Source organism: Vombatus ursinus, unplaced genomic scaffold (genome assembly GCF_900497805.2).
Source record: "Vombatus ursinus unplaced genomic scaffold, bare-nosed wombat genome assembly UNPS02014821.1, whole genome shotgun sequence".
Classification (NCBI taxonomy): domain Eukaryota; kingdom Metazoa; phylum Chordata; class Mammalia; order Diprotodontia; family Vombatidae; genus Vombatus; species Vombatus ursinus.
Window position 1 is genome coordinate 4944006 of NW_020954599.1, and position 25278 is coordinate 4969283.

General features: G+C 36.6%; 1 protein-coding gene across 5 annotated transcripts in view; it reads right to left on the reverse strand.

Moving 5' to 3' along the window:
- PDLIM5 (PDZ and LIM domain 5) overlaps nucleotides 1–25278 on the reverse strand; it is a 223650-nt gene that overhangs the window by 96603 nt on the left and 101769 nt on the right. For 3 of the 5 annotated variants that reach the window (XM_027837429.1, XM_027837430.1, XM_027837432.1), the window contains exons 4-5: nucleotides 7831–7873; nucleotides 5008–5429 (exon numbers count right to left, since the gene is read on the reverse strand). In XM_027837429.1, coding sequence (XP_027693230.1) covers nucleotides 5008–5429; nucleotides 7831–7873 — 465 coding nt within the window. The remainder of the gene's footprint in view (nucleotides 1–5007; nucleotides 5430–7830; nucleotides 7874–25278) is intronic. The other 2 variants (XM_027837431.1, XM_027837433.1) reach the window with 1 other exon arrangement.

A 25278-nucleotide genomic window follows, 5' to 3' on the forward strand; every position in this document is an offset into this window, starting at 1 on the left:
AAGTCTCTCCTCCAATTTCAGATATACAACCAAAAAAAAGTTATTTCCAGCAAAGTCTCTAAACCCATGCAAGGGAACACATGTCTAGATTTGGGAATGGCTTCATTCAGGTTTATTAATTCAGTGCTTTCTTGCCGTTCTGCTGTTTCCATCGTGTCTGATTCTTTCTGACCCCATCTGGGGTTTTCTTGGCAAAGATACTGGGGCGATTTGCCATTGCCTTCTCCAACTCATTTTACAGATGAGGAAAATGAGGCAAACGAGATAAAGAGACTTGCTTGGGGTCACACAACTAATAAATGTCTGAGGCCTGATTTGTACACAGGAAGAAAAGTCTTTCTGACTTCAAGCATGGCACTCAAATTCGGTGCTTAATAACATGGCTGTAATTTCATAAAGGCACTTGACATTTCTTTAAATGGTCCTATGACACTATAAACCCAGCAAATTCAGTCACCAGAAAAATGAGTGTAATATTACTTGTGCCACTTAACTTATATGGATATATATAAATAAATTATTTTTCCAAACTTTGATTTCATTGAGTGGTTTTCTAGGGTGCTAAGGCAAGGATAACAACATAAATTTTTTTCCAGTTTCCAAAAGAAAAGGCTGAGGGGCAAGAAACTGAAGAGGTCTTGGCAATTCTGGACTAGGCCAGTCAGTCAAGAAGTATTTATTAAATATTCACTATGTGCCAGGCATTGTGTTAAGTGCTGGGGATACAAAAATAAAAAGCAAAAACACCCCTCATTTCAAGGAGCTCAGTCTAACGGAGGAAACAAAATGCAAACAACAATATATGAACAAAATAGATAGGATAAATTGGTGATATTCTTAAAAGGAACACATTAAGATTAAGGTTATGAACAGAATTCAGGAAAGAAAAATTCAAGGGGAAAGGACTCAGTCTGAAGGAAAAGGGAGATTTCAGGAAAACAAAGAGAAGTGGTGGGAAATTAGGGCAAAAATAGAATGGCATAGTGGATTAGGGCACTGAATGTCAGAAAGTCAGAGAGACCTGGGTTCAATTCCTGCCTCAGATACTTTAGTTACTAGTTATGTGATCCCAGGCAAGCCACTTAATATTTTTCTCCTTCAGTTTATTTTTATTTATTTATTTTTTTAGGTAATTGGGGTTAAGTGACTTGCCCAGGGTCACACAGCTAGTAAGTGTCAAGTGTTTGGTCTGAGGCCAGATTTGAACTCAGGTACTCCTGACTTCAGGGCCGGTGCTCTATCCACTGCGCCACCTAGCTGCCCCTCCTTTGGTTTAAAGAGAGCCTTAATACCTCTCTCCTTCAGAGAAGACTGGACTTGATGCCTTCCAAGGTCCCTTCTCACTCCTATGATCATGAGCCCATTGTCTTATGTATAATTCAATCCTAAGGAAAGAAGATGAAAGAAGATGAAGGATGCAAGAAGAGGCAGGAGCAGAAGGAAGACTTGAGTTATAAGAGTAGGAGAAAGAATTCAAGAAGGATTCAAGGAGAGGTAAGACAAAGTACTTACGTGGAAAAAAAAACAGTAAAACCAAGGAAGAAGTGAGAGAAGGCAAGAGAAGCCAAGTGTGGCCACCAGGGTGTAGCTGACAGCTAAAAGGTGAGGAGAGTGACAATTTTGGAGTTTTGGTCACTCACTAATAGTTTGCCATATGAGAAAAAGAAGATGAGGACTGCAGATCTCACTTCCAGATAAAATGGAGAGCAGGAAATTTTTTGCAGTGACTACTCAGTAGCAAGGTATGTGACTGCTACCTATGCTCTAAATGTAGACAGATCTTATTTCTTTTCTTTCCCAGCGAAAGACAAGGTGTATTAGAACATCAATCAGGGTTGGGTGAGACTTAAAGAATCCGCCACACTGGCCAGACTCTTAAGGAATCTAAGCATTTGTGACACTCATTGACAAGTGGGCTAGAGTAAATCTCAGCCATTGGCTAGATTTTAAGAATCTGAGCCCTTGGCTAGAATCTTAAAGAATCTGAGCATCTGTATCACTAATGCAAGCAGGCTGGATTTTAAGAATCTGAGCCCCTTAATAGAGACAAGATGGACTTTCTATACAGAAAGATTGTGGGAGGGATCTAGGAGTGGCCAAGTAGTTTGGGGTGACCGGAGGAGGGGTCTCAGATCTTCTTAAAGCAAAAGGGAAGGAGTTTGTGGAATACTCCCTCCACTTATCAGAGGCAGTTAAGCATTTCTTAAACATACACATCCACAGCTTCCTTACGAAAAATCAAGAAGAGGTCTGATGAGGTATGGCTGCCTCCTTCCCTACACTGGAAGCCTAGAGCGTTGAAGACTTGCCAAGGTAAAGGAGAAAGAAGAGATAAAGGACTACTAAAGACTAGGCGCTAAGAAACAAAATTTAGGCCCTTCCCTAAGAGAAAAGAGATTGATGAAAAAAGCAGCTGCTTGTCCTCCAAGGAAGGACAAAGAAGATCCAAATGTACCAGGAGGTGGGACATCGCTTGGAAGAGTAAGAAGAAAAGCTAAGTGAGAGTAGCTGGTAGCTCCCTGCTGGGGGTTACTGAGGTAGCTCTTTGTCAATCCGGTATCAACTAAAGGTCTGCTCTACCGTCTTCCCAGACACTTATCCAACATGGACCAAAGAACCTCCCAAGGTATGTCAAAACACATGACGACTACCCACTCTGGTGAATCCGAGGCTAACATGATAGTTCCAGAAGAAACCTAAGTAGCATTGCCAAAGATGAAACTGATAATCCAGAGAATATGGAAGAGAACTACCAGAATGATGAAGGAAGGCCTTGTGAAAACTGGTTGAAGAAATGGGATGATTAGACCACAGAAGAGGGATTCAACTTGCCCGATTTGGCCCCAAGGTTGGAACTAGTAGCGATGGGTCAAAGTGGGAAGGAGGCAAATATAATCTTGACGTAAGGAAAGAAGGTTCCTAATAATAAGAGCTATCCAAAAGTGGAATGGACTGCTTCCAGAAGTTTGCTGTTGTTGTTCAGTTGTTTCAGTCACGTCCGACTCTTCCTTTTCCAGCTCATTTTACAGATGAAGAAACTGAGGCAAAGTGGGTGAAGTGACTCGACGTGGGTCACACTACTAGTAAGTGTCTGAGGCCAGATTTGAATTCAGGTCTTCTTGATTCACGGCTCGGTGCTCTATCCATTGTGCCACCTAGCTGCTTAAGTAGGGGAATAGTGTCCCTTAATTTAAGAACTTCAAACAAAAACTGAATGACTACTTCTCAAGTATGCTATAGAGGAAACTCTTTTAGGTATGCATTGGACCAGATGGCTCCCAAAGCCCCTCCAATTCTGAAATTCTGTAATACTTTTTTCAGAACATTTTTTTTTGGTTGTTACTGGGTTAAATTGTTTTCTAAATCTCAGTTTTAGATAATCTCAAGCATGAAATGAAAACACATTTTTAGGACACTAGCTGTCATCAAATTAAACACACACAGAGAGGCACCATACAAAACCAGCTCTATACACAGTAGCAAGTCAATTAGACCGCCTGCTTTTTTCCTTTTCTAAGATGCATGGAATCTTGCCATCTTCTGTTTCAGCGCCCAAAAGTTGTCATGACAGCGGTGCAATATGAAACAAAGCATCTTCATTATGTGAATTAGCATGCAGAAGAAATCATTTCAATAGAAAGAACTGAGCTTTAGCATCGCTTTGATTGTACTGTCTCTAAAATTGGCATTTTTAAAGCTATCACGTGCACTTCTTTTCTTTCTCCCTTTCTCCACTTAATTCCACATTCCTGGAATGAATCTCATCAAAATGAATTTACAAGGTCTGTTTTGGTATAGGGGGATTTCTCTGACCTCTGGAGAGTAAAACAACCTTTCTCCAGCAACAAAGACTTCTGAAAAGGAGGTAGACAATTTGAAGGCTAAGGATGTAGTAAAAAATAACTTAACACTTTTAGCCAATCCCCAAAAAAAGTATTCTATGCATTGAAAATTCACCACGAGTTTGTGACTATTATCTTCAAATATGTGTTTTCTTTTTAATTGTGAAGTCCTAAGACTTCTAATTGATCTGTAAATGTCTCCACGAGAAGGCTTTTATGAAGTAATGTAGAATGAATGATGCAGAGCCAGAAAAACAATATAAACAATGACCAGAACCATGTAAATGGAAAGAACAATGATAATCAGACTCAATGCCACGATATTATAATGACCAAGCATGGACTGGAGGAAGAGATACAAGGATGCACTGGATGGAACGTTGCTCAATATGTCATATGTGGTTGACCTGTTGCTAAGATTTGCTGGGCTGATTTTTTTTTCCTTCCTTTTTTGATAATTCTTTGTTATAAGGGAGATGGAGAAGAATCAAGATATTTTTGGAAATAAAGGGGATGTAAGAATAAAAGATGTCAGTAAAAAAATAAATCTTCACTGAGATCCCATTTGTGTGTATTTTTTTAAAAGCATCATTTGGGACAAGAAAAAACATATGTCAATGCTAAGCCTCAGTGTCCTATAGTGATACCAGGTTTTTGCCTGAACTACCGCATATATAGAGTCTTGTCAAATATGGACTTTGGCGGGTTGCTACTCTTGCTTAAATTACAAATGCCTCCTTCAATACTAAGGAATACCCTCAAGCTAGATGGTGACTGTAAAGCTACTGAATATCCCTTCTTAGTGATCACCTGAAAGCAGAAGGATTGGGGAGTGGAGGCGGGGATTAAAAGAACCTTTCCCAGACCTGCCTTGCATTTTAAGTGCCAGCTGCTTGTATCTGAGGAAAAGAAAAAAAAACAACATTATACATATGTCAGAAAGTTGATAGCACATTATGATACATAATTACAATTATGTATTTTTCCATTGAAGTGAATATTATATACACATAAATTCTTCTTTTTTTAACAAAGCGAATCAAACACATATCTCAATCTTCTCCATCCCTAAAAAGAAGAAGCTGTGTTTTCTGGTTTTGGGTTTATTGTGCTTTCTTAAATTTCCTGAAGACAAGAGCGGGGAAAGCGCGCATTAGCCACCTACCCATTTTGCTGTTTACTGTCAGCCTGGGATCCTCTTCTCTGCCCCTCAGCTAGCTCCTGGGCAGTGTCGCTGGCATACGGGCTCGTGGCTGTGGGCTGCCATGGGACATTAACTGCAGTTTTAACAGAGCTCGAGGCAGGTAAAGGCTGGTCGGCGCTAGATTTGGCATTAGCATGCAGTCCAGATGCAGCAAATGGGGGAGATGTGACAGCAGTCACTGGCGGAGGGGAAGCGTGTGATGAAGAGGTCGCATGAGCTGGGGTGAAGGCAGATGATGGTGATGGGATGGAGGTGACTTTTGGAGAAGATACAACCCCAAAAGGCCGTGGTGCCTTATTGTAGGCCAAGTTGGATGTGGAAGTGACTTTGGGCACAGCAGAGGATGTGATAGGTACAGGCTTAACTACTTCTTTGGGTTCTCCCTATGTAAAATAAAAATAAAACATACACAGAGAACACACCAAATACATGCAAAAGATAACCGATTGAAAAGAATATTCAGCTGATATTAAAAATAAGATACATTCACGTTAGCAGCCAAATCATCACTTGTATGCCTTAGTGAAAAATTAACAGGGGATATAATTTAGCATGCATAATGAAGGCTCCTAACAAGCATAACGCAGATGCAAAACAAAAATATATACATATATATTTTAATCAGTTTAAAGACATTTGTAGAGGATTTAGCCAACTAAGCAGGAAAACTCTTATTCAGCGAGACAGTCATCAAAATGATGTAACAAATTTAAATACAATGCAAAGTTGCAAATGAATAAACTCCTATTCCAATCCTACCCAGACAACAAAGTGGGTTTTTTTTAAACCACATATATCAACAATCCAGGCTCTCAAATTCAATTCCATCTACTACTTTATTTGTTCTTATAATAAATTCCACTGTGTGCTACAGTGCCATTATTAGCCCAGAGCAAGCAGCAGTATTTCCTACTGCATACTTCTAATTCCTTATTTTGAAACATATTACTTCTAATTCCTAATTATTTCTAATTCCTTATTTTAAAACATATTATTTCTAATTCCTAATGATTTCTAATTCCTTATTTTAAAACATATTATTTCTAATTCCTAATGATTTCTAATTCCTTATTTCAAAACATATTATTTCTAATTCTTCACTTTAAAACACATTATTTCTAATTCCTAATGATTTCTAATTCCTTATTTTAAAATATATTATTTCTAATTCCTTATTTTAAAATATATTATTTCTAATTCTTTATTTTAAAACACATTATTTCTGTTTAACTTTAAAATTTTCAAAGCCCAGTGACTTAACCAAAGAATTACCAAAACAGCTATTAGGCTAAGAAACAGATCTTTAAAATGGTTCATGCCACTTTTTCCACTTCTCCACTATTAACATGCCACAATTATATGACAGATTATCTGCTTTCAAAAACATAATGTTTCCATACTTTTATCAAAATTCCAATATTTGGTGTGGCCTTTTGTCATTTCAATATGAACTCTAATATTTTTCGCTTGTCTAAAAAAAATTAGTTTGTGTCATACTTAGAGACAGAATCAAGTATTTTCCTTTCCTTTCTTTACAAAATAAAAAAAAAATTAACATGCTGTTAAATTCCAGTGATATTTTGTACAGTTTTTCCAAACTGATTTTCCCTCCTTTTTTAAATTCTTTCCTACAAAGTGAGAGCTCACTGGAGAAAGAAATATACTCAGAAATGAAGGGCTTCTAAAAACAAAATATATCAATATAGTTAAAAATAAATAACATCAACATATATTTAACATGTGGGGAAAGGAACTATTTTTTCAAAAGTAAAATTAGTTTTCCTTCATGGTAAATTCTTGTTTAAAAATTTTACTCTCTAAAGTAAGTCTAAGATGAAAAATTGTTGACAACAACAGATTACTTTGTGGGGGAAGGGGGAATTGAACCAATGATCTCATTGGCATAGGATTATCATTAAGGAAACTCCTTCCATCACTCCAGAATGGCACCCTCTTGGCAACTTACTGTCTTAGGGAGTGACGTGGGGCCACTGAAAGGTGAAGGGACTTGGCAGGGTGTCAGCCAGTATACGACAGAGGTGGAGTCAGTGCTACACCATGCTGCTTCTATATCTAATATAGCTCTTTTAAAGAATAAAAGATGATGGGGGCAGCTAGGTGGCGCAGTGGATAGAGCACCTTAAGTCAGGAGGACCTGGGTTCAAATCCGGCCTCAGACCAAACACTTGACACTTACTAGCTGTGTGACCCTGAGCAAGTCACTTAACCCCAATTGCCTAAGAAAATAAATAAAGAAAAAAAGAATAAAAGATGATGTCACATGATTGAACCTGACAGCAAGAGGATAAAAAAGGGCATTGAGTAACTCATATTCAGACTAATAAAATTATAATGTAGGAATGCAGGAGAAAGGTAACAAGTTAAGTCTTGTAAGTGAATAGATGTCTCTGAATTACGCCTACGTGGAAATCATTTTGGGGACACAAAAGCTACCACCAAATGACTTCTGAGGGTTCCCTCACGAGTCTGTGTCCCTATTTTGGATGTACATTCATTATTGTCATCTTTACTTGTATATACTTTCTGAAGAGGATAAGGCCATGAATTCTTTAAAAGCCAATCACACTAAAGAGATGGTAACTGTGTATATTTAAAACAACAATAGCAACAAAGCCTCTAACAACTTCCTCTAAAGGAAGTATGAGGAAAACGATACCGAGAGACCAAATTGGACAATGGGTTAACTGAGAGAGTATTTGAAAACTGACTTGCCCAGCAGAGACCATTAAATGTTACACTCCTCTTTTTTCATTAAAAACTTACCTTCTGAACGGAAATAGGTTCAGGCTTTGGTGTAGTAGATGCCCTGGAAGAAAAACAAGAAGAAAATGATTTCACAAACCACTGTAATTCTTCCTAGAAGAAACATCTCAGAATACAATATTTGATTTGTGGTTATGAATATCTCCCTCCCTCTCTTACAAAGATAAGGGAATAGGGTGTAGAACGTTGCATATACTGTCAGACTCAGGCGACATTCGGTTTAGTTTTATTGAACTGCTACTCCCACCCTCCTTTTTTTTATTCTTTGTTCAAAGGGATAGTTCACTGTGAGAAGAAATATGATCAGAAGTGAAGAAAATGTAAAAATAAAAAACATCAATAAAAAACTGAAAATAAAAGAAATGTTTACTTAATTGAATTGACATTAATCGGTCTCAGCAATAGGTGTTAGCTCTGATCTTTGACTCATTCAATCAAGAAATAACACCAGGCACTCATATCTCTTGCTAACACCTTATCTTCAGCTCTCCTCCAACTCAGATAAGCTGAGTGTTTACACAGTTCCCTATTTTGCCTGGATTTTAGAATGTATTCCCTTGAAAACTCAGATGTTGGCTACACCCTTAATCGCTGTACCCTCAACCTAGCAACACATTCATCACATTTTCAATCAATTTTCATTTAACTTTGACTTTTTATAATTAATCACTGGATGATAGTAGCCAATGTGTACATTCACTTTCTAAGTTTTCCACCTTAAAGATTACCTCAGAGGAATTTTTCAAGCCTGGCACATTTATTCCCCCCTTCTAGCCATGTGACAAGCTGCTGCTCTATACAGTCAAACAATGTTTGTGTTCAGGAAACAAAAGCTAACTTTAATATGAAATCGAGAAAAATAAGAGTAGGAGAGTACATTAGCAGACAGGGCCAGAGTCCATACAATGTCCAAAGTCCAAGAGAAATTATGTCAGTATCATTTGCTGCAACTCACTTCCATTACTGTGGATTACTTATTGGTTATGTATGTTTTTCAAATGAAGCCACTAAAATGTTATATAGGTTATAATCACTTAAAAAATTATTTACTCAACTTTAGTTGGAAATGTGATGCAAGTCCTGTTCTAATGAGAATGCTCTTAGCATCTGACAAAGATTGAAGGCAAGATACTGCATGCCATAGTTAAGAAATGTCAGAATGACTAAATTTTAAATGATCAGTGGCTTCAAATAAGAGACTGAGATATTCTATCTTACATGCATGATGGCTAACAAACCTAATGTGCCCTTTCACTTGGGTCTTTCAGAGTTTCACTGAACAATGAACTCTAAAAGATTTCCAGCAGGGACTTACATTTTTCAATGACAACTAATTAGTCAGGTTAGGGCAGGGCAGACACCAAGTGAACAGTTGGCTAAGCCGAAAGTGGCCATAATAGATGTTAAACTAACATTCTGTTACTGCAATACAAACTCACCCTCCGTAAAATGGCGTAACTTTCCATGTTTACTATTCGAAGGCCAACTTTTTTTTTTTTTAACCTTCTGAGTTCATTGCAATAAGTAAAGGAAACAAATTGAGGTGGAGAACAGTGGAATCTTCCTTTCAGTAAAATTTCACAATAAGATGTAATGGCAAAATCATCTACTCATTGAAACTAGCAAAGAGATGATTGAGAATATGCCACAGTAGACATCATAAACTCTTTTAAAATTGATACTTGAATATCTATATAACAATTTAGCAAAATGTAAGAACAAATTTATTTTTCAACCTTTATCCAAATCCTCAAACTAAAAAAATCTGCACACAACACACTTAATGGCTCTCTGGCATATATATATGAAGATCTTAGTCTCCAAATTGGGTTCCTTCTGCAAAATCAAGTCAGCAATAATGAATTATAAATACAAATATAAAGAAGCAGGGTTTTGCAGTAGAAGAACTGATGAACTTGAGTCCCTTGACCTGAGTTCAAATTGAGCATTACTATTCACTCTTTGTGTAATAAGGGGGTTGAAAGTTAGTACTTTGAAGGCCCCTGGCACATCTAGAGTTACTGTATATCTTATGGCCCTGTCTGTAATCCTCCTGCAGAACAAAGACAAAAATTCTACTAAATACGTAAATGGAAATGAAAATCATTTCATTTACAGAGATTTTTAAATAAGTGAAAGCAGATATGATGTTTTTGTTTCAAATGTGATTATTGAAGATATCCACAGACTCTTAAATTTTAAAAAATTGAAATAATCTAAAGCAAACTCTTATTCTGTACAGAAATTCTCCCTGTGCCATCCCTGAGGGAGTCAGGTCTCAGACTATTTCCAAAAACAGTTCATAACCACACTGATTATAAAAAGTTCTTCCTTATACTGAGCCACAGTCATCCACACTGGAATTCACCTAGTAGTCCGAATTCTTACTCCAGGAAACACAGAGAATATCATAAACTCTCTTCCAAATGATAGCCTATCAAACACTTTAATCCAATTCACCTCCCACTGTAAATGACAGTATTCCTATATAGAGGCAATGTGACTTACTGCACAGAGTAATGGACTTCAGTTTTCTTTCCCTCTCTCTGTCTCTTTCCACACTGGTTTCTTCATCTCTTACATGGAAATAGTAATAGCACCTACCTTGCAAATGTCAGGATTGAACGAGATTCTGTAGGTAAAGCTCTTTATAAAACTCAAAGTGCTAAATATCAGTTATTAATACCTCAGAAGATGAAAGTCTTAGAGACAGAAACACTCATGACATCTTCATTCTTACCGAGTCTTTCCCTCAATATTAGAGACTCATGAACCATTACAGTACACATGATGTGCTTGCTATTACTCTTAGCTTAGCTTTGGAACTATGACCTTGGGACCATTTTCTCCTGATTGAGTGAGGCCAGCCAGCACAATCACACATGTCCCACCTTATCTAGCTGAACCCAGATCATTATCCATATCCCATCTCACAATCAATTCCTTACCCCACCTCATTTAACCTTGATTTTTCACCTCTTCCTTTAAAAGAAGTAATCAAATCAATATGACTTGCTTCTGGAAGCAGCTGCCTCCTCTTTTTGGCTTCATTCACTACCCCTGTGACATCCCAAACCAAATTTCCCTTCTCTGGTCACCATTCACTTCTACTTATATGTTGTTTCTCCCTACAAGAAGGTAAGATCTTTGGGGGGAAAGACTGTCTCGCTTTTGTATTTGAATCCCCAGGGTTTAAAGTTACAAAATGTTTTTTATCCATTTATTGTATCAAACTTAGAGTGATATAAAAATCATAATATAAAATAAGTGATTAATTATGCTTCATTCAGTTAAAATGGATATTTATTTTAAGAGATCCTCGGTGGAGTTAAAAAAATGTTTATATAATCAAGTCTGGAGTTGGTCAGAATTGAAGAAAGTACAGAATTCTTGAAATCTCCCCTAACAAGTATTTTCTTTGATTTATTATTGTTTCCTTCACTCACTCAATCAAGAAGAATTTTTGAAATGTCTACTATATGCCAGGAAATGTGAAGGGTACAACAGACCCAGAGACAAAAAAAAAAATATGCCTTGCAAAATTAAATATAAAATGTATACAAGGTAGTTTCTGGGGGGATGCCACTAGCAATAGGGGGAATAAGCAGAGGTTTCTTGTGGGAAGTAATATTTGTGCTGGACTTCAAAGAATGCTGGAGGTTCTAATAGGTGGAAGTGAAGAGGAAGTACATTCCAGGCATGGGGGCCAGCCAGTGCAAAAGTCAGGAGATAGGAGATGAAACGTGTGCATGAAGAGCAGAAAACTGGAATGTATGACGTATGAAGATTAATTTGCAAAAAGAATGGACAGAGTATAGCATTGTATTATCAAGGGCTTTAAAAACCAAACAGGAATAAACACAACACTATTACTAAGCATAAGTATTTCATGACTTTACTCTCTAAGAGAATACCCTAGTATACAAACAGAAAAGAATGATCATTTCCAAGAATCAAAGGTTAAATGAGAGATGTAAGAAAAATAAAACTATTTCTTTGAAGAAAAAAAAAGATTTGCTTGGCATTTGTCCAAGGAACGTTACTTTATTTTATGAAAATCAAATGGAAAGGCACTGATATTTTAAAGATTAAAAGACACTACTGATTTTTTAAAACCAAGTAAAATTGCATTTATATACAAGTGAAGAACTGAAAGGTATATAACTCCCTTCCTACTATGCTCTTTCTCACAAGGAATTTTTTTCAGCGTGTGCATTTCAAAGTAGCTAACGTCCTAGAAATGGCTCCGAGCCATGGGCTTAACAATTTGTTTATTGTTCTCCTTTTCCTCCATGTAAAACTAGTGGGCTTGCACTAGTCATCATGTTGAGATACTCAGTGCCTTGGTCCAATACTATCCCAAGCACACATAATTAGAAGAACAAAGCTGTCTGTGTGACTGGGATGTGTTATTCTGAAAGGTGATAGACTTTGTAAGAGAGAGAGCCAAAAGAAAAATCCTCGGTACTTTCCAAGTAGCCTTAATTAGATCATGCATCTTATAAAGACAGATTAGAGAATTTTAGAAATTAAAAAGATTAAAAATAATCTAATACAAACCCTCTTTTACAGGAATAGAAATTTGAGGGCGAATTCATGGGTAAAAGGTGAAAGAACATGAAACAGAAGTAAAAATCTTATCTGCAGTGGCCTATGATCTTTCCAGATTTGAGTACAATTTTTAGAAAAATAATCACATAATCGCTGTAACAAGGATGTGATACAAAAATGTTGAAGAGCAGTATGCCTCAATTCTTGTAATTTGGAGACAAATTGTCACACTTTAAAACTAATACATACCATCTTTTAATAGTGGAGTTGCAATCTGGCATCATTAAAAGAAGTGCTCATGTTAACATAGAGCTTTTAAGTAGTGAAACTTTTTAAGTAGTGAAATAGAGTAGAGTATACTCTATTCTATATTATCACAAATGAAATTTCTTTAGTTTAGCAGATATTTAATAAATATTCTCAGGCCCCAGAGAACAAAATAAGAACCTCAAGCACTAATTGGATGATAAAAGCTATTGTGGCTTATTCTCTCATTCATGCACACCTATAATACACGTCAACAATCATTCATAAAACCTAAAGACTCTGGCTTCCCCTCTGCAGAGGGGCTCCGTACTACAGTTTCCCACAGAACATCCAGTTCTGGGACTAATGACTTCAGGCCCCATAAACACCAGGGTACAACATTAATCACTTTAACTGCAAAGTTGTCAATTTGCAACAATAAAGCAGCTCTGAGGGAGGATAAAAGAGAACCAGAGAGAGCAGAGAGATTCGTTGTAAAGCATCTTCACGAGATCTGTCTTAATCAAATTGTTAAACGTGGTATGCATGTTATATTTCAAATAATTGAACATGTGCACTGATTATAAACTACATTTCTTCTTTATAAATTACACCTTGGAAAAAAACACTGCTTTGTTTTCAGTTATTTAAAAATCCAAAGAGTGATAGGCCCTTGTAATATTAACAAACAACAGAAGGAAGGATGGCCTGATGCCTAGTATGCTGGGCTTGGAGTGAGAAGACCTCAGTTTGAATCCTGGCCTGACACAACTACCTATGTGACTTTAGGCAAGGCAATAAATCCATCAGCACCTCAGTTTTCTCATCTGTAAAATGAGAGGGTTGGGCTAAATGACCTCTAAGATCCCTTCCAGCTCTAAATCTATGAGCCCACGATAAAATGACAATAGTAACACTTGCATTGTTAACTGACAAAGCTGATGTGAGGAAAGTATAAACTGTAAAGCATTATTTTATGAATATCATATGCTGCTTTTAATAGACAAAAAGTTTCCTCTGTTACTATTAAAAGACTCCTTGCTGAAAGAAATAGTGGGGCTAATTTTTCTGCCTGTGATGAGGAAGAAAATTAACTGGCACAAATCTTTGATGGAAGAAGAGGGGATAGAGAAGAAGGGGCCATAGGGAAGAAAGGATTCACTCTGTTCTACGTCATGGGCAGGGGTCCCTCTCCCTATGGAAAGTCTTAAAACAGGGAGGACAGGTGCACCCTAGGGCCTGCTGCTCTATTCCAGTGCGACCCGTTGGCTGAATCCAAACTTCACAGAACAAATCCCTTAATAAAAAGATTTGTTCTGTAAAACTTGGACTCAGTCAAAAGGCTGCACCCAAGGACCTAGAAGGCCACATGCGGCCTCAAAGCCACAGGTTCCCCACCCCTGGAACATGGAGCAATGGAAAGGATGCTGAACTGGGAGGGTGGGAACTTGGCATCTTCTTCAAATCTTGGCTCAGAAGCAATCTACGTAACCTTGGGCAAGTTACTTATCCTCCCTAGACCTCCATTTTCTCATCTGTAAAATGAGGGGGTTAAATTGGATGAACTATAAAGTTCGTTTTCTGCTCTCAATCTATGATTCTGTGATAGAAAGTTCCTTTCTAATGACCACAATTGGCTGATGGGCAGTCAGTCAGTCAACAAGCACTTATTAAGTACTTACTAGGTGTTGGGCACTGTGCTAAGCGCTGGGAATATAAATACATGGGGAAAAAAAAAAGACAGTCTGCCCTTAAAGTGGCCAACATTTTAATGGAGAAGTCAACTCATAAATACACAAAAGGAAGCTAAAAGGGGGTTGAGGGAGGCATGATAGAGAACTGATAGAAGAGAAGGCCGGTCTGGGCATCTTTCTTACATGGAAATTATGGGAGAAGTCATCCAAACAGAAAAAGAGGCCTCCCAGGGGCACAGACTACTTCCAGGGTATGAATTCTAGGTCTGACATGACCTTCCAGTATGAAAAGGTTTCTGTGGCATGATGAAGAAGTCATGGTGGAGGAGTGTGGCCTGGGAAATGTGAATGTGGTGGGAAATGATGGCTGAGAAGCAATTCTTAATTCCAAGAAGAAAAAAGAAGGAAGGTTATTAGAAGGGACTATAGACTAAGCAGGCCAGTTCTGAAAGTAATATGTAGAACTTATTTGTATTTTTTTAAAGCTGTATATAAATTAATCATTTTATATACAACCTTCTGCTGTGCACGCAGAAATGTGTTTTTTCGGTGCTTAAATTCAGGGGGAAAAAAGGGTTAATTTTTTTTTTAAAAGAAGCAATTCTCCTTGATAACTAGTTAGGAACCTTGCCTAAAAGGTGAATCTTGGGTGAGGAAATAGAAAGATTTTCTCTAGATCCCCTCTCTGAACTGGTATTGCCATCTTCCTTAAGAGAGAATGGGTCCACTAAAACAGAGATAACTCAGACGATTTAACTCCTTACGTCCATGGATAAGATTTCATCTTAAAATAAAACACTGTAGGACCATGTTGTTTTTCTGCATATTATAAGCCTTGATATCTATAATGTTTTATATGGACAAAATTTACCAACTTTTCTTGTTAAGGTTGGCAGAATACAATCTGAATTATTGTAAATAATCCAGGTTGTACTAACTGAAAATTTTCACCTATAGTTTAATCTTCTATCCAATGTTCTTATTCTAAGAGAAATCTCACCCAGGATCATCGTCTTTTTTTGTCAGTACTAACATGTATGTACCAAATGGCATAGGATCCTAATTTTTGAAGGAAAAGTTACGTGAATTACAGGAGGAAATAGATAGTAAAATTATACTAGTGGGGGAAGCTCAATTTACGCCTCTCAGACGTAGATAAATCTAACCATAAAATAAGTAAGAAAGAAGTTAAAGAGATGAATAGAATTATGGGAAAATTAGAGATGATAGACCTCTGGAAAATGCTGAATGGGAATAGAAAGAAGCATACCTGTTTCTCAGCTGTGTGTGACATTTTCCAAAAAACTATGTATTAGAGCATAAAAACCTCACAAACAAATGCAGAAAAGCAGAAATATTAAATGTACCTTTCTTGGGATATAATGCAATAAAAATTACATTCAATAAAGAGCCTTTGGAACATAGATTAAAGATATTGGAATCTAACTAATCTAATCCTAAAGAATCAATGAGGGCTTACATGTGTCCTCTACCCATATAAGAATGTAAACAGTTTAACTTTGTTTAGTCCCTTACAATTCCCCTCATGTTACCTTTTTATGTTTCTGAATCATGTGTTTAAATGTCAAATTTTCCATTCAGCTCTGGTCTTTTGATCAGGAATGCTTAAAAAACTTCTCTTTCACTCAATATCCATTTTTTTATCCTCAGTTTTGCTAGAAAGGTTATTCTTGGCTATGATACTAGATCCTTCACTTTCAGAAATATCATATTCCAATCACCCCCACCCCCATCCCTGGTCACCATATTAGCTCTTATATTTGCTCATTCTTCCAACCCACTCCTTGACTTTGGACTTTAAGTTAGTATTGGGCTCAACTCATTTCTAGAGGGTGAATGTCTGGTCTGAACTTCTCTTTTTATGTCCTGCTGTTTTCATGGCTCAGTTTAGGGAAATACAAATTTTTGGGGAGATATCTGTTCACTGCCCTCCTTGTTTGAGCTCTTCAAGTTTCTGACCCAGATCTGGGTCTGTTGAATTGTGTGTGGTTGAATTTCAGCATGCTGCTGCAGGACCTTTTTCTTGCCTTTCCTGATCTGAATTTGTCAATTTCATTCAACAAATGTTTACTGTGCTTGGCACAATGTGCTAGAAGTTGGAAATGTAATTTATCCATAAGGAAACAGGTCACTTGGAAGAAAAATTACAAGTAAATTACATGTATCTTCCAAACTCCAACACAAGGGAAAATTTTAATGTCTTATTTATAACAGTCCATTGGATAGCTAAAACTTTTATAGCAGAACTTAATCAGATAGTATTCCAAAAGCACAAATATAGAAAGAGGTCAACTCTAAGATAAATAGAACTCAAAATACATATAATAGAGTCACAGAAGAATAAGAATCAAGAAAGCTCCATTCCACTTAATGTTAAATAAAAAAATCTTTTCTTAACAAAGATTAATCACGGGTATATTTCTAAATCTGGTTTTGTTAGTTGTGCCATAACCTAGAATCATGGATTAGAAGGGACCTCAGAAATCACTTATAATTTATACCTGAGTAGCAACATTCCTCTACAACAGCCCAGATAAGGTGAAGGTTGAATTTTAAAATACCCAGTGACCAAAAAATCACCAGCTCCCCAAGGAAGGAAACCTTTCTAATTTTGACATATTTCACAAAAGGATCTGAGCCTATTCTCATGTCTATCATCAGTGTAATACTTTATTAACACATTGTGATTTTCTTCTGGGCCTTCTGTGACAACATCAACTTGGGAGGGACCCATCTCTAACATTGTTTATTATTTTTCTTAAAAGGTCTTCTCTTCCAGCTAAGTGGTTCAGGGGGATAGAGCATTGGGCCTGGAGTCAGGATGACCCAAGTTTAAATTTATCCTCAGACACTTAAGAGTTGTGTGATATTGGGCAAGTCATTTAACCTCTACCTACCTCACCCTCATCTGTAAAAATGGGTACAATAATAGTACCTAATTCCCAGAGTTGTTGTGAGGACCAAAGGAGACAATGTTTGTGATGTTTAGTTCAGTCCCTGGCACATAGTAAGTGCTTAATAAATGTTTTCTTCTTTCTTTTTCTCTTCCTCAGGCTAAACAATAACAATAACAACAACAACAACAAAAACCTTAAATAGAACAGGATCTATAATTAAGAGGTAGATGTCATGATCCACTATGCTATGGGAGAGCAAACAAGAGGGAAATCAATATTGGTTATATATTTCTGTTCCATTCTATTGGTTCTCTTTCCTGCTATGAAAATCTCACTGGTTCTTATTCATATTGCAATATTTATTAAAATGAAGGTCATTATTCCAGATATGTCTCTTTGAATGAAGAGGCTCATAGGTTTCTACAGAGCTGTGTCCTGGTCCATGAACTAGCATAGGCTCAAGGCCCACATGCTTCAGGGAAAACTTTGAAGGAGGCTGGGTTCAGGGAAAAGGGGGTAAAACAGTATGTGCAAGCATTCTGCAAGGCCTATGTTTCTCTATCTATCCTCATTCATTTTCTGTCATAGGCTTCTTCTCTCTCCACCTACTTTTCTCTATGCCTCAAACATATAAATACCAATGGGATAACTTTTGGCCCAGAAAGAAAGGAGATAACTTCCTCTTGAAAAATACTCAGGCACATAGAAAAGGACGGAGTAAATGGTGGGACACAGCGTGAAGGATACACAAATCAATGTTGAGAATGGAAGGCCTAACTTGGTTATTAGGGAGAGTTTAGTTGTAAACCAAAGAAGGTAGGAGTCATGGGAGACTCTTTGGTGTTGATTCCTTCCTAGTATAAATAATATTATAATTTGTAGCTTTACTAAAACAAAAACAAAAAAAAAGCTTTACTTATTCACTTTACTTATTCAACTTAATAAACAGGGATTTCTTCCCTTTCCTTGTGCAAGAGCTCATAGGTACGCGTTGAATAAGGAAGGCTGTGAATATGAGTTACCATGTTAGAGTCTAAACAGAAACAACTACAAAATGTCTCCTAGGTACTTACAGAATGCCTGGTAATTGTTAAAGAGTGTTTTCTTTTTATAAATGAGTAACAGGAGATCTGCCCTCCTCCTCAATCCCAACACTAGTTACCAGGACAATGTTTAAATGAAAAATGTGTTGATGCTTTCATTTTGATGACTGTAGACAAGTATTTAACCTCTTCGGGCCTCAGTTTCTTCAGCAAAATGAGGGACTGGATGAGATGGACTTTAAGGTTGCCTCCATCTCTAGAGTTATGATGATATAATCTGATTTTAAAAAATCAATACATTTCCAGAAATTTCATGAACAATACCTTCTGAACCTACACATGATAGAGCTGTACTATTTGAATCTAATGATTCTGAAAAATGAAGGATGACAAAGAGCATTTATGAATTCAATCACACTTTCTACTTATTTTTTTCATCATTCTGAACATGATAAACTTTATCTTTTCATAGCCAAAGAACTGAAAGAAGATTGTTACGAAATTGTGGCAACACTGTTTACAACTTTTATTTTTGCTTTTTTTTAAGTGTATAATAAATTTAAGATGCTACTTCCAAAAATGGGTCCTTTGTATATGTTTTCCTCTGAATATCTTATTTTCTTCTGAACAAAGATAGATGGAGTATTTATTAAGGGCTTATTATGTGCCAGGCACAGTGCCAGGCATTGCAGATATGAAGAGGAAAGCGAAGTAAGTGTTGCCCTCAAGGAGGGCACATAATAAGCCCTTAACAAATGCTCCCACTATATTAGGGGACACAAAATAAATATAAGGTAAATTTTAGGAGAAGGATGGCACTAGCAGCTGAGAGGATCAGGAAAAGACGCATGTAGAAGGTGGTGTTTGAGCAGTTTTGAAAGAAACACAGGCTTCTCTTAGAAGGCACAGATAAGAAGAGACCATAAATGGACAAAAAACTGGGTCCATGATTAAACAGGAGATAGAAGGCAATCTGAATTTCCTTTGGGAAATTACAAAGTTTCTGTAAACAACCCAAATTTTCTTGAGACAGAGGCCTAACACCAAACTCCTAATCCCAATAGGTAAACAGTCAAAGAACAAAAGTAGTTTTCCAAAAAATTTCCAACTGCAAATGACCATATGCTCCAAATCACTAAGAGAAGAGAAATGCACACTAAAACATGTCTCAAGTTTCACCTTATACCTACTATGCAAACTGGCAAAGATGACAAGAGATGGGAAGTCAATATTAGGGGGCTATAGAAAGATACTTCTCTATTGACAGAACTATGCATTGTCTCCCATGACTCCCACCTTCCTTGGATTTCCGTTCAGAAATATACAAGTAAAGTGACTGAACTATCTCTTCCTTTTGACCCAATGATCCTCCTGCTGGTCACATAGGCAGAGTAAGTCAAAGTCAGACTAATAATAACTTTGTGTTTTTATTAAATTCTGCAAAACTGCAAATGACCCATGATTTAGCTAGTATGGATACTTCTAAAATGTAGATTGCAATCCCTCCACAGTTTGAGTGATTATCACGAGCTCCTATGGCCAAAAATATTTCTAACCCAACGGCCAACCTTCTCATGATGAGTTTCGTAGAAGTTGGCTAGGCTGGCCCTCACATACCAAACATATAATCCATTACTAGATCCCTATACAACCTCGAGTCATGTCTGCTTCATGAAGAAACAGGATAAGCCAACAGGGAAGCATGTGAAGAAGTAATTTTGTAAACAAAATTATTGCTCCAATCTTTTCAAATATTAACAACGCCTCTCTGCAAAGGAAACACTTATGACATAATAAACTTTTTATTCAGCTGAGATAAGGCTTCAGCTGTGCCCATGTTTATGTCTTTGAAACTGAGTAAGGGGGCTGAATTAACAGGAAACACTGTCACCAGGGCCAAACAACGCATGGGCAGAAAGAGAATATGTGTATTTCTGGAAGTTTCTTTCAAGGATCAATTCAGATCTCACCTTTTCTAACTTTCATGGCTTTGAGTGCTCTATCCTTCCTTACACTGTGCTAAATTGATCTGTTTAAATGTTGTATCCCTACCCCTATCCCAGCAGAATGGAAGAGCTGGGAAGAGTAAGTCTGCCGTCCTTTAGCCTTTGAATCCCAAATCCACAGAGCGCCTTCAACCTCACAAGAACTTAGTAAGTGCAGGCTGAATAGATGCATGGAATAAAAACAACTGAAGCTTCTCCAAAGCACTTTCAATCTGAACTAAGTCTGCACTTTCTGTATTTTCACTGCCTAATCTTTAGCTTGTTCCTTTGGCTGGTGAGCTCTTTGGCCAGCAACCAACTCATGTACTTATCTTGGCCTCTCATAGATATCTGTGCCCCAACCCTACCCAGATAAAAATGGCCATTTATGTGGCTCTTAAAAACTTGCACAACTATTCATTTAAAGTACCTCTAGGCCATTTTCAACTCAGATTCTATGAATCACAGGATCTCAGAGTTTGAGCTTTAAGGGACTAGAAATCAACTTATTCAACTCTTTCTTTTTACACATGAGAAAAACTGAGGCCCAGAGAGGTTAAGCAATTTGCTTGATATAATATCACAAGTTAGTGATGGCCCCAGTATTCAAAAACCAAGGTAACTCTGATTACAAATCCACTGCCCTTTCATAATAACACATTATCTTTCTCTTTTATTAGTATTTTATTTTTCCCTAGTTACACATAAAAACAATTTTTAACACTTGTTTTTTTTAAAACATTGAGCTCCTACGTTATCTTTCAAGAGTAATGATATATATGGGGCCTATTTTCATTAAGAAACTTTGACCATGACTGAAGAGTCAATTTGTTATTTTCTTTAGGAATTTATTGTATTAGCAGCGTGACATTTGATCCTTGGTAACAAGACCCCTGAATGTACCAGAAAACATTTTTGAACCAAATGCTGGGTGTCTCAAAGACATTATATACAGCTTAGCATATAACAATAAGACAAATACAAGAACAATAAGAAATTAATTTTCTTTCCCTTCTTTACAAAGGTGGGGACTGAGGATGTACAATATTGTAGGGAATGTCAGACTTTTCCAATGTATTGCTTAGTTTTGCTGAACATTTTTGCCCTTTGTTATTCTTTGTTGTAATGGACAGCTCTCTACGAGGGGGAAAAGGGTTACATAGAAAAATGTAGGTGATGGAAAAAATGAAAAGACAATAAAACATTTTTTTAGAAGTTTTAAAAAATAATTTAACTCAGAAGGATTGTCAATTCACATAAGCAGTCAGCCTAATTTGAGAATATTGTGTTCTCCACCATGATAGGATTTAGGACCAACTCAGATAAATGTTTTGGTCTGTTTCAAAACAACTAGTGAATCTAATTCAAAGCACCAGACCTTCCCTGGAGTGTACATCTGCTGAAAAGTGACTGGATCTGCCTTACCGTCCCCATGCTAAATCATGAGATCATCAAGAAAACAATCTCCTTCCTAAAGTACTTCTGGTAACTATGGGTCATTATTTTTTAAATTAACATTAAGAAAAATTGTAACAATAATAATTCAAGTTTGTCATACTCATCTTATACACGAGGGAACAGAAAAGAGTTCAGTGTAAAAAAAGTAGCATAGGCAAAACCCACCCAAAGCTAACAATGTTCTTATCTCTATAATATATTTTCTTCTATCTCCTAAAATGCAAATGGTTATAACAATATGTTACAGATAGCATGCAAACATAATTATTACCTAGCACAACAACAACTGTGAGTGTGGTCCATACCCCAAGCTGTGGGTTTGCCGCATACCTCAATTAATATTGGAATTTGTATTCGGAGGGAAATGACACTTTCATTTTAAGTCTTTTTCCTGTTTCAATATGCATCATGCCTCAAAAGCTAGCTGCTTTTCAGATGTTTTCATCTGTTTTCAGATGTCTTTCAGGTAAGGCTGGAATTTAGTATATGCCTGATTTATTGTTTTCTAGGGAAACTGTTCCACAAAACGACATTGGTAGTACACAGACATTACTGGAGGGCTCCCAGGAAAACTGTTATTCTCTATGGGCATGTGCCTTTCATGTATCCTGAAGCATGGAACAAGAGGTTAAGTATGTGAGCTTGTTTATAAGTATGAATATATGAGCAACAGGGATATAGAAGGATTCTCTATAGGAGCATGCTAAGAGCAATGAAATGTATCAAGCCAAAGGAATCCGGAATCCAGAATTCAATTTCTAATTCTGGCTGTGTGACCATGGGCAGATTACCTAACCTCGCAGTGCCCAAAGCACCTCTCTAAGATACTTTGCTGATAGGTTGCTGATTTGCACTGGTGAAGGGAATTTTCTCACACGGAACTGCCAGGCAATAAAGGGCATTGGACCTGAAGTCAGGAAGAATGGAGTTTAAATCCTGATACTCACTAGCTGTGTGATGCTGGGCAAGTCAATTAACGTTTGTTTTGCCTCACTTTTCTCATCTGTGAAATGGGAATAACAGAGCACCTATCTCTCAAGAGTTATTGTGAGGATAAAATGAAACATTTCTAAAGTTCTCTGTAAACCTTAAAGTACTTTGTAAATGCTAGCTATCATTAATGAAATATCAGAACTTGTCCCCTGTCTTGCTAAATATGGTAATGATAATTATGACCACTACTTGGTTATCAAATGCCTTTTGGTTTACAAAGTACTGAAGACATTATTGCCTTTGATCCACCCAACTCCTCTGTGAGCTAAATAATACAAATTTTATCTCTATTTACTAACTAGCTGTGTGAACTTAGGAAAGCCACTTAAGCGCTGCTTGTCTCAGTTTCTCCAACTGTAAAATGAGAACAAGATTAAGAAACTACCTCCCAAGGTTGTTGTGAGGATCAAATGAGATAATATTTGTAAAGTGCTTAGCATGATATCTGGCATACAGTGGGCACTTTATAAATGCTTGGAGCAAAAGTGTTTTGCTCATGGTGACCTGGGCTATTAAAAATAGTAACTCATGTTTACCTAGTGCTTAAACTTTACAAAGCATATTCCCCACAATCCCATAATGTCAGCAATAGATTAAATTATAGTTTGGTTTTATTTTTAAATGAGGCCTGGAAAAGCATGATGAATTATCCTAAACCCAGGGTTCTACAGTATTCAGTAGCAGAGCTCACACTTAAACCCAGACACAACCCCAAGTCCACAAGTTAGCACCACAGTAAATCGGTCTAATTAAAAAAAAAAAAGACTTCATGCATATATACATATAAGCTTTCCTTTATGTTCTCTTGTAATCTGGGAAAGGTCACCATCTCTCTAAAGTCCAAAAAGAATAAGTTTATTAACACAGATATTATGAAAACACAGAGGGCAACAGAAATATATACTATGTAGTGGTCTCACATGTTATATCCACCAGACAGAAACAGAAAACAAGAGTGAAACTTGTTCATCATATGTTTCTCTCTCTCCCTTTCTCTCTCCCCCTCTTTCCCTCCTTCCCCCCCTTTGAGTTTAGAGTAAAAAAGCTATGCAACAGTTGCCAATCCTGATTGCCATTTTAATGCTCCAATCAATATAATTAATTTTTTCACAATTAATTTAAGCTTTGATGGCACAGTTTTTCATAATGCTATTACTATATAAGCATTAACCTTGACTGTGTATTTTTAATGAAAAATTTTCATTAAAAATGTTCAATTTACAGAATAAAAGAGGTATTTCCATAGCATAGTATAATTAAAAAAAAAGATGATTGCACATGAAACTATAAATCTGCTATGTACAACTTGCTATTCCTTTTAAATATATAATAAAGTTATCATGTAAATTTCTTTTATTCCCTTTTTTCTCCCCCCTCCTAGAAACTTGGGAAATGAAAAAAATAGTGATAAAAGATAAGAAACTATTACTTGTAAGTAAATTATAGAGAAGCCTTATTTCTAATTTTCCTTCCAACAAACACAGGATACCACGACTGCAAAGTGTTTTACTGGGCTTTTGCTTTTCCTATTAAAATCCAAACTGATGCTGTCTAGAACTTTTGTAAGGTTAGAATGGATAGGCTGTATTACATCAAAGTGAATCTAATGAAATTGTATAACCGTCATAAGCTTTCTGCTTGAGATCAGATCATGCAAGCAAAAGCAAACCCCCGCCTTCAATTTCATTCTGACTGTTAAGAATAGGAAATAATTAAAATTAATTCACAGCCATATACTGACCTTTAAGTTTCTATCTATAGAAACCACTGCATTAATATTTATTAAGCATGGTAGTGATTATATAATGAACTAAATTAAATTAACTCTAATCTAATTTGAAGTAGCATAAAGGAAGCATAATGAGACTATATTTGAAAAATTAAATTTAATTACCAAATAAATCATGAGAACCATTGTATTCCACACAAGGTTATATGAGATGGGTTTAAATTTTATTTTGGTTAATTAAAATTCACAATCATAGAGTTTTAGAGTGGGAAAGTGTCCTACAGATAATTTATTCCAAACCCCTCATTTTACAGATGAGAAAACTGTGAGTAAACAAGGTTATGTAATTTTCCCAAGGTTGGCACAATTGCTATAACATGCCCTTGAAAGGTGGTTTGCTTTCACTTTTTCGAGCTGCTTAAGCTGGGTAGTTCACCAAAAATTATTTCATAAAAGTAGAAAGATGGAAAGAAGTAGGAGGGCAATTTTTTTTTTTAGGTTTTCCAACAAATGAATCCAATTAATATTGCATTTCTCGGCTAATGAATTAAAAATATAAAATACCTATAATTTCACAGACTCAAACATTTTTCCTGTTATGTTCCATTTGTATGAAAATTCGAGCTTAGAAAATGAACAAGTTACAGTGAGACCATTGGCTATATAAAAGGACTCTTTATCACAGAAGGATTCAACATAGGATGCCTCTATAAGTCATGACTTCCCCTGGTGTATTGGAAATGATTATCCACCTACCTCCACCCTTTCATGAACAATCTTTTTTTTTTTCTTTTTGGTGAGGCAATCGGGGTTAAGTGACTTGCCCAGGGT